This window comes from Dermochelys coriacea, chromosome 24, assembly GCF_009764565.3.
Source record: "Dermochelys coriacea isolate rDerCor1 chromosome 24, rDerCor1.pri.v4, whole genome shotgun sequence".
Taxonomy (NCBI): Eukaryota; Metazoa; Chordata; order Testudines; family Dermochelyidae; genus Dermochelys; species Dermochelys coriacea.
The window spans coordinates 2,949,254-2,968,015 of NC_050091.1; the positions used below are offsets into that span (position 1 = coordinate 2,949,254).

The window sequence follows — 18,762 nt, forward strand, 5'->3', positions numbered from 1 at the left end:
CCTCCCATCCTAGCCACAGGGGGAGGGTGGTCTGCAACACCCATCCTCCTGAAGAAAGAGGAGCGTGTGGGCGGATATTTGGTGCAAGCAGCTGGCTGGATCATGTGATCCATACCTGGAGGCCTGGCATAGTAACTGGTGCTGCTTTGTAATTAAAAAGCAGCTGAGAGTCATCCAAGCACATGCACTGCACTGCACATGCAGCTTGGGGTGGAGTCTCAGCAGCTTCCCACTTCCCCTTCCCTCGTGGCCTTCGTCACCTCCTTCACCCGGACTGCGTGACTCCCCCACACTGGCTTTGCCTCTGCTCCCCACCCTTTTAGCAGACTAACATGGCACCCACTGTGGATGGAAGGGTTGTGACTAGCCCCCCCTAGTGTCAGGTCCAGAGTCCCAGCAAGAAGGGATGGAGATGGTTCTTAGAGCACTTTTCATCAGTAGCTCTCGACGTACTCTAACAAAGGAGGTGTCATTTTCTCTGATTTTACAGCTGGGGAAACTGAGGCACAGGATGGGGAAGGGCTGTGCCCAAGGTCACCCAGTAGGCCAGTGGCAGAGCCAGGAATAGAAATGAGATCTCCGGAGTTGTAGTCTAGTGCTCTGTCCACTAGGCCAATCTGCCTCTTAAAGGACCCAGAAGCCTATCTGTGAAGATGCATCTTTGGCCTATTCCGTATACGAAGAGATAGCAGCTACGAGTCCCAAGCAATTTCCCACCCTTAATGGGTCCAATTCTCTTTTGCAGCATTCACCATTATTTCTGAGAGGGGGCTCCTAGATGCACACGCAGTTCCTACTGGGCTAGTATTATCCGGGGCATGTTGCAAGACCCTTTTCTCCAAAGTGTAGTTGTAGGGGGAGAAACGAGTATGAAATTGACTCTGTGGGGTTTGGTGGCTCTGTTCAGGAAGGGTTCCAGGCCTGATAAGCTCAGTTAGCAAATCAAAGCCTGTTTTTCTTTTCTAGTAGGTTTGGAGGCAACGTAACTGATTGGCTAGTGCGCCAGGAGACCTGGCGTTCTGGTCCCGGCTCTGGAGAGATCACTAGCTCGGTTTTCCTCGCGTGCACCCTTTGTCTTGGCTGTTCAGGGGATGAGATCTTCAGGGCAAGGATCGTATCGCGCTATATCTCTGCGCAGTCCCTGGCTTGGTGGGGCCTCGTGACAGAGCTGGAATTCGGCACCACGGTCACGGCAACACCAATGAGTTTCTCTAAAGTGGACCTCATTAAGAAGAGCTCTGCCTACTTGATGGATTGGGGTGATCAGGGGAGAGCAAAGAGACTAATTAGCCCCTGAGGCAGAGGGTAGAGGAGACCCAGCAAGGAAGTGCAAAGGAGCGAGAGAGGGAAGATACCTTCCCTCTGGCCACGGGAGCTAAGGGGTTTATGTCACTGTAGCTATGCGCTGCACGAGGCTGTAAAGATGACGGGCAGAATGCTGTGAAACCACATACGGGGCTTATCACAAGAAGGTCCCCGAGCTATTTGTAACTTGGAAAGAGACAGGAACAAGACCCCACCCTCTTAATTGGCCTGACGAGGAGCACCTGGACGGGAACGCTGAGCCCAGGTTCATTTTATGGACCAGCCGCCCAGTTATCGGCCTCAAAAGCAGCTGGTGCCTCTGTGGGCTTCTGTAACACAACTCATCCTTTTAACACCCTCCTAGCATCTTGTCCTGCTCTCGCACCTTCCAGCCAAAGCTTGCAGAGTGCTTTGCAAAACCCCACATGGAATAGACCCTTGTTCTGGAGTGTTCTGTGATGAGGGGCCTAATGATTGACCCACCCTTCCTCTGAAGGGCTACAGACACCATCAAAAAGCAAGTGGGCAGGAATCAAACACCCGAAAGGCTCAGTAAATGGGCTAGGGACTTGGGGAGAGGAAATAAAATGTGTTGCATACCCTTTTGGATCTGTGCGTTCTCTCTGCAGTTCTCTCTGGAGAAGAGAGACCCCTGTCTCTGTCTGTATTCTCGGTGCCTAGCACAATTATGGTGGTATATAAATAACTTTTGCCCCCCAAAGTAATTTACACCCTCCCCTAATCCAGTAGTGGGGGGAGGGGGGCTAAATAATAATTACATTGGCATGTGTGGATATGTATAACTTTAATTGGAATAATCAGGTTGCTTATGTTTTCGATGATCTGGCAGCAGTAGGTATAGGTGCTGCAGGACGCATGCCATCAAACGGAGGTTTGATTTCTGCCCGTTTTCCTTCCCTGGAGCTGGTGGTTCGTTCCCCAGCCTGCCAGTCACTGGTTTGTCCTGATGGCTTCTCTCTCCCTAACCCCTTGCGTCAACCATGGGCAAAGTTTTCAAAAGTGATAGCTGATTTTGGGGTGTGTTTGTTTCTGAAGCAGCTGGGGTGTGATTTTTTTTCAGAGGGGCTGAGCCCTACTTGAGTTTGGCTGGCAACCTACAACTGGTTCCAATCTGACCTGATACCATTTATTATGACCTGTTCCTTATGTTATCCACTGAATGGGCCATCCAGCATCTAAAAATGGTGCTTAAATTCCTTTGTTTAGGTACCGCTAAATCCTCAGATTGTTACTTCATAAAGAATTCTTTTTAAATCTAGGACCAGATTCCCAGCTGCTATGAATGGATTTCACTAGCGTGAGACCAGTGAATGATCTAGCAGCTAGCTCATTTACTGTTCTCATTCCAGTGAAATCAATTTATATCACATTCTAGCCTCTAATTGTTATTCTCCTACACTCTTGATGCTGCACTCAGCTTGGAAGGGCGGCATGCTAGTTTGGTCACTTTCATTCCTAACAGCCATTCTGCTGCGTTGATTCCTGGTTGTGCTTTTCAGACATTTTCACTTGCACCACCAGATTTGAACTCCTGATCTTTTCCCCCTTAGAGACGAGTAGCCTTTCACTGTGCTACAAGGCCTATAACACAGAGAGCCTTTATTAAAGTGTATTTTATATTAATATGGTTTTGTTACAGCCATCCTACCTCCCCCACACTTTTACAAAAAAAATCTGAATTTGGTGTCTAACCTATTCCATCCCTGTTTTCTCCAGCCTCGAATAGCTCTGAATCTCAAGGCATTTTGCAGACTCTGATAATGGAAGCTGATCTGTGTTATTTCTCCCCCATCTCCTCCCATTTTACATATGAGGAAACTGAGGCCACGATGGTGACGTGGCCTGTCCAGCTTCACACACACAGTCAGTGGCAGAGCCTAGGTCTCCTGATTCCCACACCTCTGTGTATCGACCACTAGACCACACTTCCCTTCCCGAGGCAGGAACCGAACCCACAAGTCCTGATTCCCAGAAGGTGGTTCTCAAAAGGACTTGAAAGTGAATTTAACGAAATTCTACCCCTTTTAAGGCTTCTTCCCACTGCAAGGGAGGGCCAGAGGTTAGGGTCCTAATCAGGGACTTGGAAGACTTGCATGTAGTTCCCTGCTCTGCCACAGACTCCCTGTGTAGCTCTGAGCCAGTCACTTTGCCTTTCTGTGCTGCAGTTCCCTGGCAGTAGCTTTTAGGGGAGGGATCGTGTTTCTGGTCCATTTCTGTGCTGCACCTAGCACCGTAAGGTCTTGCCTAGTAGCCGCAGCCACGGAGCACTACCACAACATGAAGAATAATGGTACTAGGGTTCGCAAAAAGAAAAGGAGGACTTGTGGCACCTTAGAGACTAACACATTTATTTGAGCATAAGCTTTCGTGAGCTACTGCTCACTTCATCGCTCAAATAAATTTGTTAGTCTCTAAGGTGCCACAAGTACTCCTCTTCTTTTTGCAGATACAGACTAACACGGCTGCTGCTCTGGTACTAGGGTTGAACAGCCTACAAATCAGGGCACAAACTGCATTTCCCCTGCGCCACTCCCAGTGACTTAAATGTGAATTCCACATTCTGGACCTTTTGCGGGATCAGGCCCAGGAGCTTTTCGCGGCCTTCTTTGCAGAAGCCAAAACTCCAGCATTGATCTTCTGGATCTGAGATTCCGTGTCTGTGCCCGGACACTTGTTCTAACAGTGTCTTGCCACTTTGAAATGGGTCTGAAGCACTGCCCTTGCTGAGTAAATTATTTGTAAGTTGGTCCCGGCCCTGGGTGCTCTCCTGGAAATTAAAATAACAATCAGGATATTAATTAAAACATAAATTACATGAAACAGTGCATGAAAAAGCTCCTCTTTCAGTGTTGTTTAAAAAAGGGCAGAGAGTGCAGGGTTCTAGCCGATGCTAAAAGAGAAAATGCCTTGAGAGAAATAGCCCAAACAAGTGTAATATGTTCATGTCAGTTATTGTTGGGAGTTAGTATTATCGGATCCTGATTCTCATTTTCACTCCCTTCAAGGCCCCTTTGCCCAGCCAAAATGGTGTAAAGGGGCCTTAGTGGAAGGGAGAATCAGACCCTGCCTTATTTTTCTTGACGATTTCAGATTATTTTAGCTGCTAAGAATGCGTTCTAAATGATTACATGTATTATGGAGCACCCAGAGCCTGCATTGTGCCAGCCGCTGCACTGACACATCATGAGAGCTAGACCCTGCCCCCCAAAGGGCTTAGTTGAAATGGGGAAGACAGATGGGCACAGAGAGACAGTGATTTTACGAGGGTCACACTGGGATCCAGTGCGAGAGCTGGGAATAGAACCCAACTCTCCTAGGTCCCAACCCAGTGACTTAAAAATGCCTCTTGACAAGGGAATGCTTTTCTACTGATGCTAATGTCTGGGGGAAGATGGGCGGAGGTAGACGTGGTGTGGCGCGGGGGAAAGGTTTTTAACAGGGGCCTTTCACTTTGTTCCCTGGGGCTGGGCTAAGGATTGGTGGGATTGAGCTGTTTCGTTTCCCATAAACAAAAACTACTTTCTCCTAACTAAGAAAAGGGGTCGGAGGAAAACAAGCAGCCAGGAGTCACTGTTTGTTGCAGGAAATGTTAAGTATCAGCTTGGAAGGATTCGATTTTTATCAGGAAATGTCCATTTCGTTGCACGTGTGCAAACTGAGGAGGAAATATTTCCACAGAGAATCGTGGGAGTTCACAGAGTGGCAGAGTCAGACCCTTGCTGTTTGAGAACTCATGAGAGCTTGAGTGAAGGCTGCTTAACTTGTATCTTTTGACCCAAACATTTAAATGGGTGAAAATAAGAAGAAAAACTTTAGAAATATCGAGATGTCAGAATTGCATATAGAAATCGGCTTCTGCCCAGCCGCCGATGGCGCAGCTCGGGGAATTTGGAAGCTGTGTTGGAAGACCTTGTCGGGGCCCAGTGGTATTTCCTGCCTCTCCCTGCAATCTCAAAGCCAGTTCAAGAGCAGCCTTCTCTGCAGCTCCTACTGTTTGTAGTGGCCGTCTCCCCATTATCCCTCCATCTTGCTGGTCTCTCTCACCGGTACCGGATGGCTCAGGGGATTCTCTGTCAAGGCTGCTGGACTCGGACAGACCTTGGGGCTCCCTCTGGCTCGGCGCGCTGTGGTTTTAGGGAAGGTGGAGTTATTCTGAGACCCAGGGGGGATCCCCTCCGGGAGTCTAATTCTCTCCCACCCTTCCCCAGCAGGGCGTCATTTTCTTCTGAGAGGAGCCCAGCCAGCGGATCAAAATAGAGTCCCTCAAGGTGACGGTCGACTTCCTGAAGGTGCCCCTTGGCCTGAAGAAGCCCGCGCTGAAGGAGGCAGCGGCCACTTTGGCTGCTGTCCCCGTCGGGAGACCCAAGTCCGTCACCGTGGAGCGCTACAAGGCCCGGCGCTCTGACAACATGGACAACGAGTCGCAGTACTCGGGGTACTCCTACAAGTCGGGGCACTCGCGCAGCTCCCGCAAGCACAGGTGAGAGGGCAGGGGCGGGGGGACCCCTGCCCCTGGGCCTGTGCAGTGGGGGGAGGAGAGGGGAGGGGCTGACCTGGCTTGCAGGGGAGGGGAGCTAAGCTGGCTCAAGGGGGCTAACCGAGATCTGCCCTCAGGATTGGGGAGGGGGCGGGTGGAGCAAACCTGGGTTGGGCGGGGGGCGGGGCAGATCCCTCATCCCATGTGCAACTTCAGGAGAACCCATGGCGGGGGCTCCCCCCAACCCTGCATCTGTCTGCAGGGGGCAGGGAAGAATGCCCTACTCCCTGTGTGCAACCTCCCCGTGCACACACATCTGCCCTTGGGGAGGAGGAAGCTGCCCCCCCATCCCCCGAACCTATGGGAGAGGGGTGAAGCCCTCAGACTATATCTGCCCTTGGGGAGGTGTGTGTGTGTGTGTGTGTGTGTGTCTGTTTTCAGGGGGTGTCAGGAAGGCCTTGTGCAGCCTTGGAAAGATCGGGACCTGGCTCCCCCTACGTCTGTCCTCGTGGAGAGATTCCTCCCCTGCTGTCTATCTTCAGGGTTGTGCATAGAGGAAAGGGAGAGCCCCTTCTGTGGGGTCTGTGAGGATCCCCCCCACACACAGCATGCATCCTTGGGAGGGATGTACCCCATTCCCCCTCTCAGCCCACTCCCAGCTGCGTGCCCCCATCAGCCCCTGCGGTTCCCCCTCTGACCCCTGGCGTCTCTCTTGCTCCCTTCCAGAGACCGGCGGGACCGGCACCGCTCCAAAAGCCGGGACGGGAGCCGGGGAGACAAGTCAGTGACCATCCAGGCCCCGGGGGAGCCCCTGCTGGATAACGAGTCGACCAGAGGAGATGAGAGGGTGAGTGGGGAGCGCCAGGCTGAGGGGGTGGGGCTAGCACGTTGCTCTGGGGGGGTGGGAAAGGGGGTGTACAGGGCATCAAGGGATGGAGGCGGGGTCTGTGTTTTGCCCCTCCCTCATCTCTGGGGTGGGAGGAGCCTTGGGGACTACATGCCCATTGTCTCCCCCCTTGCCAAAGAAACTGAGGCAGGGGCTTTGAAGCCTTGTTGCCTCCTTCACGCTGTGGGAAAATGAGAGGGGAGGGAAGGAGGACTCCTCCCGGGGTGGCTTAGCGAGGCTCCCCTGGCCCAGACAGTGGCCTGGGTGACTGGGCTCACCTCACCCCCCAAGACACTCTGGCCTTGATTCTCAGCTCCTCCAGCCCCGTTCACAGGGCGGTGCTGAATGGAAGCAGGATGGCTTCAAACCTCCCCTCCCTCCCCCCCCACACCTTTACACTCCCCATATTCTGGGGCTACCCTCAGGGCCCATGGGATGAGTTAGAGCAGCCTCAGGGCTGCTCTGGATTCATACTTTGGGCCCTGGGGCAGCAAAGAATACCCAGAGTTCAGCGTGATCCAGTCACGGTCCCAATCCACCCCCTATGCAAGGGGCTGGGAGCCAGAGCCCTTATCCCAGCTTCAAACCAGTCAGGGAGCCCCCTTGTGCATGGGGAGGGGGGATCTTAGGGGGCTGTTTTCACCCACTTCAGCCAGGTAGAGGGGCCAGAGTGTGACTGAGAACCAGACCCTTTCCTAGAGCCCCCGAATAGGGGTGAGGCGAGACGTGGCAGCTTGGCCCCCAGTTTCAAGAGCGTTGGCCTGGGTCCCCTGCCCTCTGCAGGGTGGGGGCTCTCGTCAGTGCCCGTGGCAGCTGACAGTGGAAGTGGCCGGGCAGCGGGGTGGGAAAGCACCTCTGGGACCCACTCCCGGTCTTTGCTCGGCATGGCCTGAACAGTGCCAAACTGCAATAGCCCCTGGCTGGGTCCCAGGGGGATGGAGCACGCGTGGAGGCTCCTGCAGTGGGTCCCCGCTGGCTTTGTGCAACGAGGCTCTCAGGCTGGACATCGAAGGGAGCATGTCCCTTCTGCAGCTTCCTGGTGGGGGCTCTGGCGGGCACGTGGCAGCCTGAGAGGACCGTGTATTTCCCAGGACCCCCGGCAGGGCCCCAGCCCCACGCAGCAGCCTCTGGTGCACAGGGACTCGCGTTTCCCAGCAGCTCTGCTCCAGTAGTGCCTCAGGGGCTCAAACAGCTTGGACAGCCACAGCGTGGCCTGCCGGGGCCCAGCTGCTGGGAGGGAAGCTCAGGAAACCCAGTTCCTCTAACCGCGGACCATGCATAGACAGACGATGGGCAAACAGTTTCCACCATGCAGTCCCCTTGCCAGTCCCCGCCTCTCTCCAGCCGGCTCTGAACAGTCTCCTTGGGCCGCTGTCCCCTCTAGGAACAGGGCCAAGCCTGGCCAAAGCAGCTGCAAGATAACCGCTGCCCGTCAGGGCCGGCCCCTGGCTGGATTTGAACTGGGGTCCTGGCGGTGAAAGGCTGCAGCTCCTATTCACCATCCCCTGAGCCAGCCTGTGGAAGGGCCTGAGGTTTATTGTGTAGCGGTGAAAATTCCAGGGAGCTCCTGGACTGGGATGAGAGAAGAATCTGCTCCCCGGCATTTGAACGGAGTAACCCGACAGCAGTTACAGCTATTGGTATTCTCATTGCACCTAGGGGGTCCCCGTCACGCCAGGGGCTGTACAAACACATCACAAGGAGACCGGGTCTCCCACGGGTCTTCCAGTGGGAAGTTACCGCCCTGACCAACCAGGGGCTGCAGTTCTCCAGCCTGTGCTATGCAGCAGGTCAGAGGAGAGGAAGTCCCCCGATTGCTGTAGATTTAGGTCTCCTGTTTTAATCCTCCCTAAGACAAACTGAGATCTTTTAATCTGTCCTCGTTAGAAAGTCAGTCCCGCCAACCCCCTTAGTTTTTCGTTGTGCTTTTTCCTGAATTAAATTTGTCAACACCTGTCTGGCGGAGCAGAGCCCAGAACACAGTATTCCCTGTGTGGACTCTCCTTATTCTTCATAGCAGGGTTTTTTTTCGGTGTATGTTGTGTCATTTGGGACAGGGTCTGAGCTAAAATGGAAAGAGCTACCCTCATACCCGACTCGGGGCTCATCTGCACTAGAAAGGGTTTGCCAATATAGCTTATACCCAAATGAAATAAGCCAGACCAGGAAAAGGCCTTTTATGCTCATGTAACTGCATGTCCAGTGGTCTTATTCTGTCTTAGTTTTGGCACCTTAGAGACTAACAAATTTATTAGAGCATAAGCTTTCGTGAGCAACAGCTCACTTCATCGGACGCATCCGATGAAGTGAGCTGTAGCTCACGAAAGCTTCTGCTCTAATAAATTTTAGTCTCTAAGGTGCCACAAGTACTCCTTTTCTTTTTGCGAATACAGACTAACACGGCTGCTACTCTGAAACCTGTCTTAGTTTTGACAGTTTAAAAAAAAAAATCACACACTGAAGTGACATTTCTGTGCTGGCATTGTGCTTTAAAGAGGATTGGGAGAAGTTAATTGATATTTTTTGTTATTTTGGTGGCTAATATCAATGTTCATTTTTAAGCATTTTTTATTTTTATGGATTTACATTTTTTCAGTTGTGGGAAGTTACGGAGCGGCGATCAGACAATTATTTTAAAGACCGTAGATGCTGAGATTCCAAAAGTTCAAGCTTTATCACCATTAAAACACCAATTGTCAACCTCACCTGTCAAAATACAAACAGTAAATATCCTTCAGTCAAACTCTACGATGTTCACAAGCCCCGTTTTTCTCACTTTGTCCATCTGTAAATTTTGATGATTCTCGATGGAAATATTTTTCCTCTGTTTGTGTGTCCGGTGAAATTGACATTTACCCTTCTGAGCCTAGTTTTAAGGGTAGACGAGGCCTTACTGTGTCCCCAGGAGGGGGTGACACTGACAGAACTATCTCAGGATAGTTGGTAAAAAAGTTGCATCTAAACTACAGACTTCTGCCAGCACTGCTCTGTCGGCAATCCCTGTCCCACAGAGCCATGCTGGCAGAAGCCTCTAGTGTACACACAGTGCAGCTGGCCATATTTGGTACTGGGATGCCTCATTATGCTCGCAGGTTGAGGGGGGAGAGGGTGAAAAGCTGCACTTTAGCTGGAATAGCTTTTCTGGTATAAGCTGTGTTCACATTCGGAGCACTTTGCTGGTATTGTGTAGTGGGATTCCTGTACTGGTCAAGCGCTCTGTAATTGGGTGGTTTGCCCTTAGGGGAGGTGTTAGCCACGTAAAAGCCCATGTGCAGTTCTTATTGGCACCCCCTTGTGGGTCCCTTAAGACTGGGGTGCTCCTGCCCATGAGGGGGTGCCCAGTAAATGGTGACCCCGCTACACGCTGCTAATGTAAGGTCTTTGGGGCAAGGCCTGTCTTTTTCTCCTGTGTCCGTACGGCGCTCACCTGGTCCGCAATTGGCACTCCTAGCCACTACCGTGAGAGACTAATAACCATCGACTGGTAATGGACAAGGCCTAGCATTGCAGGAATGCGCTACCCCAGTTTATAGACCCCTTGTTACCGGTGTAACTACAGCTGCCCTGTGGGGGTTGAACCGCTTTCAAGATCCCCTGATGTAACCGTGTGGGTGTGTAACAGGGGCATCAGCGGGCTTCTGCTCTCGGCAGCCTCTGGATCCCCTCTCTCATCTCAGGAATCATCCCAGGGGAGCGGTTGCTCTATGAAGCCATCATCACAGGGTTCAGGGAGGAATTGGCGTTGGCTAATGCCCTACATCTTCCCTTCACGCCCACATCCGGCAGGGTGCATTGGCTTGGGGACAGTCAGCTCAGCTGACAGAGGCCTGGTTTTATGATGGGGAAGCCGGCTGCGGTTGCCTGCCAGGTGTCTTGCCATCACTGTAAAGCAGGGGTAATCGACTTTTTTTTTTTTTTTGGTCAGGGTCCAAATTTCTTGGTCAAGGTCCAGTCTCCAGAGAAAATAATAATAAAAAATAACACTCATGATAATAAGTAAATATAAATTTTCGGGGTCTGTTCAAAAGCATCTGCCAATCCAGATTTGGCCCACGCTCCACCTGTTGACTCCCCCTGCTGCAAAGTAACGCCCAAAGGGGTAATGACTTTGCTCAGGGAGGTAATTAACGAGCACATATATCCGCCCCCCTGAGGAGGAAGACTGGCTTTCCAATCCCCTTTACAGGGCTTGTGGTGAATCTGAGGTCTCCAAGCAAGGGGTGTGCCCGTTGTACTACCAGGCACATGCACCCAAAATAAACGTACCGAGCCAGCAAAGGTCGCCAGTGAACCTTGCCCGTGGTGCCAGCCCCTGGGGAAAGGGGGTGTTGTGGGTGTCAGGAGCTTATGGTGATGCAGGGATGTGATTTCATTTGTTATCAGTGAGGGCATTTTGAGATGGGACTTGAAAAGTAACCCCTTGGAATCAGAGGGCTGGGTGTGGGTGCTGAATTCCAGGCCCTCTCCTCTTGTGCTTAAATGGGTGCTGCAGCCTCGCGTGGCGGAGGAGGGGTGCATGGTGGACTGGCACGTGGACGTAGTTGCTTTTCCTCTTGTTATGAAGGGGATTTGTGTGGAAATCTTTTGACGTTCCCATTTCAGCGTTTATCTGCTGCTGCTGGTCAGGCTGGTCCCACTTGCGGGGGAAGGCAGCATGTCCCCTGCACCGGGAATGGCACAGAGAGACAGGATGCCTGAGTTCTAGGCCTGCCCCGCCCCGTGTCTCGGTGTTCCCCTCTGTAAAATGGGAACAACGAACTTGTCCTCCTTCGCAAAGGACTTTGAGATCTGTGGCTGGAAACCAAGGAACCGGATTGATTATTAGATCTGTTGATCTGGCACGGCTGGGAGGGGAGCACATGGCCAGGCAGGACGTGGGCATCTGATCCTTTGGGGGCTTGGATGGTCTAATCCTGCAGGGCAGGGGGTTGGGTGGGCTGGGGGTAGTTTTGATCCCACAGGGCGGGGGCGGGGGCTGGAGGGAGGTGCCGGGGGTGGTGGTGGCGGAGTCTGTTCCCACAGGCCAGCCCCCGTGTGTAACCCTTTCCTACCCGCCCCTCTCTAGGATGACAACTGGGGCGAGACCACCACGGTGGTGACGGGCACCTCGGAGCACAGCATCTCGCACGATGACCTCACGCGCATCACCAAGGATATGGAGGACAGCGCCCGCCTGGACTGCTCCCGCCACGTGGGCGTCTCGCTGGGCGGGGCCCTGGCGCTGCTCTCCTTCCTCACCCCGCTGGCCTTCCTGCTGCTGCCCCAGCTGCTGTGGCGGGAGGAGCTGGAGCCCTGCGGCACGCCCTGCGAGGGGCTCTTCATCTCCGTGGCCTTCAAACTCCTCATCCTCCTGCTGGGCAGCTGGGCCCTGTTCTTCCGCCGCCCCAAGGCCTTCTTCCCCCGCGTCTTCGTCTTCCGGGCCCTGCTCATGGTGCTTGTCTTCCTCCTCGTCGTCTCCTATTGGCTCTTCTACGGCGTGCGCATCCTGGACTCGCGCGACCGCAACTACCAGGGCGTGGTGCAGTACGCCGTCTCCCTGGTGGACGCGCTGCTCTTCGTCCACTACCTGGCCGTGGTGCTGCTGGAGCTGCGCCAGCTCCAGCCCCAGTTCACGCTCAAGGTGGTGCGCTCCACCGACGGGGCCAGCCGCTTCTACAACGTGGGCCACCTCAGGTGAGGGGCAGGGCGGCTGGGGGGGGCGAGGGGGGCATCGCTGCCTGTGCCCGCGGGGCTGGGGAAGAGTGTGTGTGTGTGACTGCCCCTTGCTGGGGGGCGAAGGGGAGTGTGTGTGTGTGTGTGTGTGTGCGTGCTTGTGCACTATTTACCCCAGGAATGGGAAAATTGTAGGTGAATGTGTTTAAAACACACCAACCTCTGCTGGGTGGTGTCTATGTGTGTGTGACTGCCCCATGGTTGGGGGAAAGAGGGGTGTGTGTGTGTGTGTGTGTGTGTGTGTGTGTGTGTGTGTGTGTGCAAAAAATGTTGCTCTATGCTAGAGGGAACTAGACCTCTGTGTGTGTTTGCACACACTGCTGCCTGCTGCAATCTCAGAAGGGGGGTGGCGGCAGTGTGCGTGTGTTTGTAGGCGTGTCCATGCATCTTGTATCCACATCTGCTTGGGGGAATTGCGTGTGCACGCCCATGAACATTCCTGTGCTACTGTCCCCGCTGCATGGATCTGCACCTGCAGCAACAGTGGAATTTGGTCCAGTAAAAAATATTCCTCACCTACCTTTTCTCTACGGTAACAGCCTCGTCCAGACCATGTCTGCTTTAGCTCCAGCTGCAGGGACCTTTCTGGGGCCTGCGCCGAATCCCTTGCCCCTGGGTTGTAGTGAGGCTTGATAGGATTAGATTTTTATCGGTAAATATCGGTAAGCGTCAATTTCATTATCCACCTGCAAACACTCCTGAAAACTTTTCATCCAGGGTCACTGAACTTGGCAGCCAGGCAAAATAAGAAAAATGCTGCTTGATAACTTCGTAGAGTTGGATTTACCAGCCACCTCTGTACTGTGGTGGCTGGTATATGCCGCTGCCACTGGACAGAGAGCTCCATCCCAATGGCGTGGCGTGTTGAAGCCGTGTCCTCTGCCTGCGGTGTGTGGCCCACAGATCCAACACATCATAGTCTCCCTTTTGTTCTCCCCCTTCTGTGTACGTGCGTCCCCTCCCTACCCCACGCCCCCCCGGCAGCGCGAGTCTAAACTGTTATCTTGTGTCCCTCCCCGTGCCCTGGCTGTGTCTCTCCCCGCAGTATCCAGCGCGTGGCAGTGTGGATCCTGGAGAATTATTACCATGATTTCCCCGTCTACAACCCCGCCCTCCTCAACCTGCCAAAATCCGTCCTGTCCAAGAAAATGTCCGGGTTCAAGGTGTACTCGCTCGGCGAGGGTGAGCTTGGGTCTCTCTCCCGTCCACCCTCCTCGCTGTCTCTTCTTACTCTTTGTTTCCCCGCGCTCTGTCCAGCCCCAGAGCCACACCTTGTGGTAGCTCCATTGACCTTAGTGATGTTATAAGGGGGAGCGAAATCAACCAGCTTACTTCTCCCCTTGCTCCCAGCCTCGGCTCTGGTTAACAGGAGCTGATTTTATTTGATAAAGCTCCCTTTTATTACCAACTTTCCTCCCCTCCTTTTTCCTCTGCCTGAGCGTGGGATTATTCTCCGTCTCTCTGGGAATTGCTTTGAATTTGAATGCATTTTTTCACACCAACATGGAAGTTTTATACCCGACCTTTCGCCCCACCCTCCCCCTGGGGGCAGAGGCTATTGGTAACTTACTGACATCACCTGAACTGGTTTAAGTGCATCTAAAATAGGGGACTCGCACCCAATTAACTAGAGCCGGGTTACCATTTACTGACTGTAGATAAGGTTTTGGGGCAGGAGGCCTGAGGGTGGGATTTTCGGTAGCCTGTTAATATTTGATGTGTTTGAAGGTAGGCTCCACCTAAAAACCTGGGCAATGGGCATGTGTTTTTCCCCCTCCCCCTCTCCGCCCCCGTGCCATTCAGATCTAGCTCCAGACCAGGGCTTTGGATCCAGTGTTCTGGTGCCAGACCAGGCTGCAGCAATAATGAACGAAGCTGCAGAGGCTTAAAACCCAGCAGGTGTCTTCCCTCCCTCCGGCCGCAGTGCAAGTCCACAGCGGCTCGCTGTGGCCGGTGAGCTCGTTGCACAGGTGCAAGCCAGGAGGGGCTGAGCACAAATTGCCGGGGTGCTATAAAGATGGGGCGCTCCCGGCTTTCGGAGAACAGGTGCCGCTTGCCAGGGGCTCTAGACATCTCAGCGTGGGGCTGCATGACATGCCCACTCCCCTGCCTGCATTAGGGGCGAGTTCCCGCTGCAGAGGTGCCCCGGGGGAGGGGGGAGGCAGCGACTGCTTCTGTGACCTCTTCCCCCGGCGTCTAAACCCCCTCCCCCCCCCGGCTCCTTCCCCTTCCAGAAAACACAACGAACAACTCGACGGGCCAGTCCCGGGCCGTTATTGCCGCGGCCGCCCGGAGGCGTGACAACAGCCACAATGAATACTACTACGAAGAGGCCGAGCACGAGCGCAGGGTGCGGAAACGCCGCGCCAGGTACAGGAGTCGACTGGGGGGAAGGGGGGGGGTACAGTGCCCCCTAGTGATGGAGAGGAGGCAGGGCTGGGCTGGGGTGACTGTAAAGGAGCTTCTGTCCTGAGGCCGCTGGACACAGGCAAACCCTGTGGTTCTTCCGGCAGCACGGCTCTCGGCATGGGAGACAGAGAGACCAACTACATTAGCATGGGCTGCACATCCTGCCTGGCCGGGGAAGCTCCTCCTAAGCATCTTTGACCCACAGCAGGTCAGATCCCCCCCCTAGAGTCCTCACAGGTTGGGGTGGCGTTTGGGGGATTGAACCCAGGACTCTGGGTCTACAAACAAGGTCGCCGCTCTCTGAGGTACAGGATGCATTGGGCCGGCTTGGGGCAGGGGCAGGCTCCAGAGCCTCTGCAGGGGTTTCAGGCGGAGCCAGCTGGGTCACCACTGCCGCCTTTCTCCTACCAGGCTGGTGGTGGCCGTGGAGGAGGCCTTCACCCACATCAAGCGGCTGCAGGAGGAGGACCAGAAGAACCCGCGGGAGATCATGGACCCGCGAGAAGCTGCCCAGGCCATCTTCGCCTCCATGGCCCGGGCCATGCAGAAGTACCTGCGCACCACCAAGCAGCAACCCTATCACACCATGGAGAGCATCCTGCAGCACCTGGAGTTCTGCATCACCCACGACATGACTCCCAAGGTAGGTAGGCGGGCGGGGGTGGGAGGAGGGGTAGGCTGAGGAGCTCGGGTATTGATGGGGGAAGCCCCAGTTCCCCTGGGCCAACCTGAACTCACCCCTGCTCCCTCCATGTTCCCTAGACCTGCAATCCACCCCCGGAGACTTTTCCCCAGTGAGAATTACTTCTGTAGGCTCATGTTAAACATGGATTCTAAGCCATTGCCCAATGCCCCTTTTCTCCTCCTCCCCATCTTGGCTGGCTCTGGGGTGGAGGGTCCGTCCATCACTGAGGTAGCTGAGTTTTGGGTGCGAAGTCCAGCAGCCGAAAGCCCTGATCCCGTCTACACCGTAGGGCTGTATTTCAGAGCCCGTCGCTCCAGCGTCCTCGGCATTGGTAGACACATATTAAGTCCCCAAGCTGTGATGCATCTATTGCAGTTCAACACAACCCCGCAGTAGCTTTGTTCCCCTGCATCGCCGTGCATCAGCCATGTAGGCCAGTCCCTCCTTGCCAGGTTTGTACCAGTGCATGCTGGGAAGATCTGGCCAGCTATCCCATACTACCTCAGTCTCTGGGGGCAGAGAGAATCGTGGGTGTTTTTTTGCATGGCGCAGTGCACCTTGGGAGAGCCTGCCCTGCAGAAGCAGGAGAGCTGGATAATGCGGTTGGAAGGGGCCCAACCTACAGTCAGAGCCCTGGATACAGCTGGAGGACAGGGTTAGAGCTCGAGGCCTGGTGCCTCAGGGACTGTGAGAATCCTTTGGGCCATGTTCCACGGAGCTCCACTGATTGTCACCAACTCAGGTTCTGGCCCCGGCCCCTCTGCCGTTATGATAAAGGTCAGGCAAGCAGATGTTCTGCTGGAGATGGTGGGTTTCCATAGCGCTGCTGCAAGGTCTCCTTCCGGCCTGACCCACCAGGTAGCCAACCAAAGACCTCTATCCATTGAGGATTGTCCACTTCTCTTCTCCTGTCCCCAAGGCCTTCCTCGAGAGGTACCTGAGCGCTGGGCCCACCATCCAGTACCACAAAGACCGCTGGCTGGCCAAGCAGTGGACACTGGTCAGCGAGGAGCCGGTGACCAATGGCCTGAAGGACGGGGTAGTCTTTGTCCTGAAGCGCCAAGACTTCAGCCTGGTGGTGAGCACGAAGAAGATCCCCTTCTTCAAGCTCTCCGAGGAGTTTGTGGACCCCAAGTCACATAAGTTTGTCATGAGGCTGCAGTCAGAAACCTCGGTGTGAACTGCAAAGGAGGCAGGTTGGGCTATGGGCTCATGCCTGAGGAGGAGCAAGCTCCCTCCAGGACTCTCTCTTTTTTGACCGGAGCTCAGAGAGACCACCATGCAGGGAGAGCCCTGTAAGAACCTCCCGGAACCAGCGTGCATGTCCTAGGGCTCCGTCTCCTCTCTCTGCCCTCCTCCATCTCTGCTTGCCCCCCATTTGGGGGTTGGGGGCAGAGCCCTTTCCTCTTCCTGTCTCTGCTGTCTCCAAAACCCAGATTCTTGTAGCAACCTCCCGGGAGGTCGGAAGGTGCGTCACGCGAAAGCTGGTATTTTAGCAGGAAGAAGATCGCTCATTTGGTGCCAAAACTCAAGGGCTACTTTTGTTCCTTCCTTCACCAGCGTCTCCAAATGCAGCTGGGTCCGAGGAACCTTCTCAGTTTCCCTTTTTTTTTATTACTATCCCGATCCTGGCCTTTTTTACAACTCCCCCGGATGTTTGGAGTTTGTTTTTTAAATCCCCTCGCGTGAGGCTTTTGGAGCATTTGCAAGCGTCCCTCCAGTATCGTGGCTGCTATCGAAACCTCCCTGCTCCACCTGCGGGCAGGAAAAGACAAACTAACGATGCCGACTCTGGTATAGGAACCTCCTCTTTGGCTCTTCTCTGGGGTTTTCCAGATCAATTTTTTAACAACGAGAAGACTAGTTTTAAAAAAAATTTTAAATAGGGATTTTTTTTGTGTGTGTGCTGATCTCTGTGCTTTGTAATGGAATCCTGTGGTTTTTTTTGTAAATAGTGACTCAAACCGGCCCAGTTCCACTTCCTTGACTAACTGGATCCAATTCCTCCTTTACACCAAGGGCATCTTTACACCACTCCGGCAGTGTAAGGGGGCCTTAAAGTGGATGACAAGTAGGGTTACGCTGCCGGAGTGCCATAAAGGGGCCTTTGTGTCCAGGAGAATCAGGCCGTCCCCGATAAGTTGGTGAATGTTTCTGCATTGCAGGATTTGAGCAGAGTGACTCATCCACCTTGTACTGAGGCCTCAGGCTGTTCTCTGTCTGGACGCTGAGCTTTGGTTTAGCAGTTGGGATTTATAGGAGAAACCGCACCAAATCTCTCCCATGCCCTGGGAATCATCCCCAGCCTCGGGCGAGTAAAGCCACTGTGACTCTTGCTTTTGTTAAGGGTCATGACAGCAAGGTACATGCTTAACTTTACCTCTCTAAGGTACTTACCTGGCCCCCATCACCACAGCGTCTTGGGGGCTCACCGCTCACCGCTCTCCTGTGCGGTCGGGCAGTGCTGTTGTCCCTGTTCTGCAGCACAGGTCAGCTACGCTAAGGGACTTGCCCAAGGAATCGGTGGCGGAGAAGGGGCTCAAACCCACATCTTGTAGGCCCAGGAACCTAACCACTAGCCCATCCTTCCTCTGACCCTCACCCCCAGCGGGTGTAACCCAGCCTAGGGCCATTACCTGTAATGGAGCTCTGCTGACTTATACCCGCTGAGATTCTGGCCTGCTGATATAAGTGGAACTGCTCTTGTACTGGAAGTCAGGTGTGTGCTTTAACGGCCTTGCTGGTTCAGGGCCTATCGTCACACGCACGTTTGGTGCGAAAACAGCCCCTCCAACTGTGCTCCCGTATCTGCCAGCAAACAAGTAATTGCTCCCATGAACCCTGCAGTGGCGAGCCTGGCTGCTGCAGACTGAGCTGGGTTCTGTTCTTCCTCCTGCACCGTCCACAGAGCCTGACGACAGCATCTTCAGCCTTGGTTCCCGGCGCCCCGAGCCTCTCACGGCCCCTCACACCAGTGCACAGCCAGGTGTAAAAGGCTCCCCCTCCTGATCTGGCAGTCTTTTGCCCTCCCTTTGTACTGGTGACCCAGGGTGCTTGAGAATTGGGTTCTTTTGTCTCCAGAGCTGGTGTGAGAAGGGGACAAACATGCAGAGATTGCAGCTGGTTCCTGGGGCTGGCCGCAGCTAATGAAATCCAGCTCTTGGCTTTGTTACAAACTGAGCTGGTTGAATCTAGAGACGAAGGCCTCCAGGTCCATTTCTCTTATGCCCCCTTTGTAGATTGAATTAGTTTCAACACACCAGCTGG

At 54.0% G+C, this 18,762-nt stretch overlaps 1 protein-coding gene across 5 annotated transcripts in view; it reads left to right on the forward strand.

Annotated features, from left to right (window-relative positions):
• VANGL2 (VANGL planar cell polarity protein 2) overlaps positions 1–18,292 on the forward strand; it is a 40,328-nt gene extending 22,036 nt beyond the window's left edge. For 3 of the 5 annotated variants that reach the window (XM_038382476.2, XM_038382479.2, XM_043502025.1), the window contains exons 3-9: positions 5,535–5,806; positions 6,530–6,650; positions 11,755–12,362; positions 13,447–13,583; positions 14,636–14,771; positions 15,222–15,453; positions 16,415–18,292. In XM_038382476.2, coding sequence (XP_038238404.1) covers positions 5,736–5,806; positions 6,530–6,650; positions 11,755–12,362; positions 13,447–13,583; positions 14,636–14,771; positions 15,222–15,453; positions 16,415–16,675 — 1,566 coding nt within the window. In that variant the 5' untranslated portion in view covers positions 5,535–5,735 and the 3' untranslated portion in view covers positions 16,676–18,292. The remainder of the gene's footprint in view (positions 1–5,534; positions 5,807–6,529; positions 6,651–11,754; positions 12,363–13,446; positions 13,584–14,635; positions 14,772–15,221; positions 15,454–16,414) is intronic. The other 2 variants (XM_043502024.1, XM_043502023.1) reach the window with 1 other exon arrangement.
• Positions 18,293–18,762: the final 470 nt, after the last annotated feature.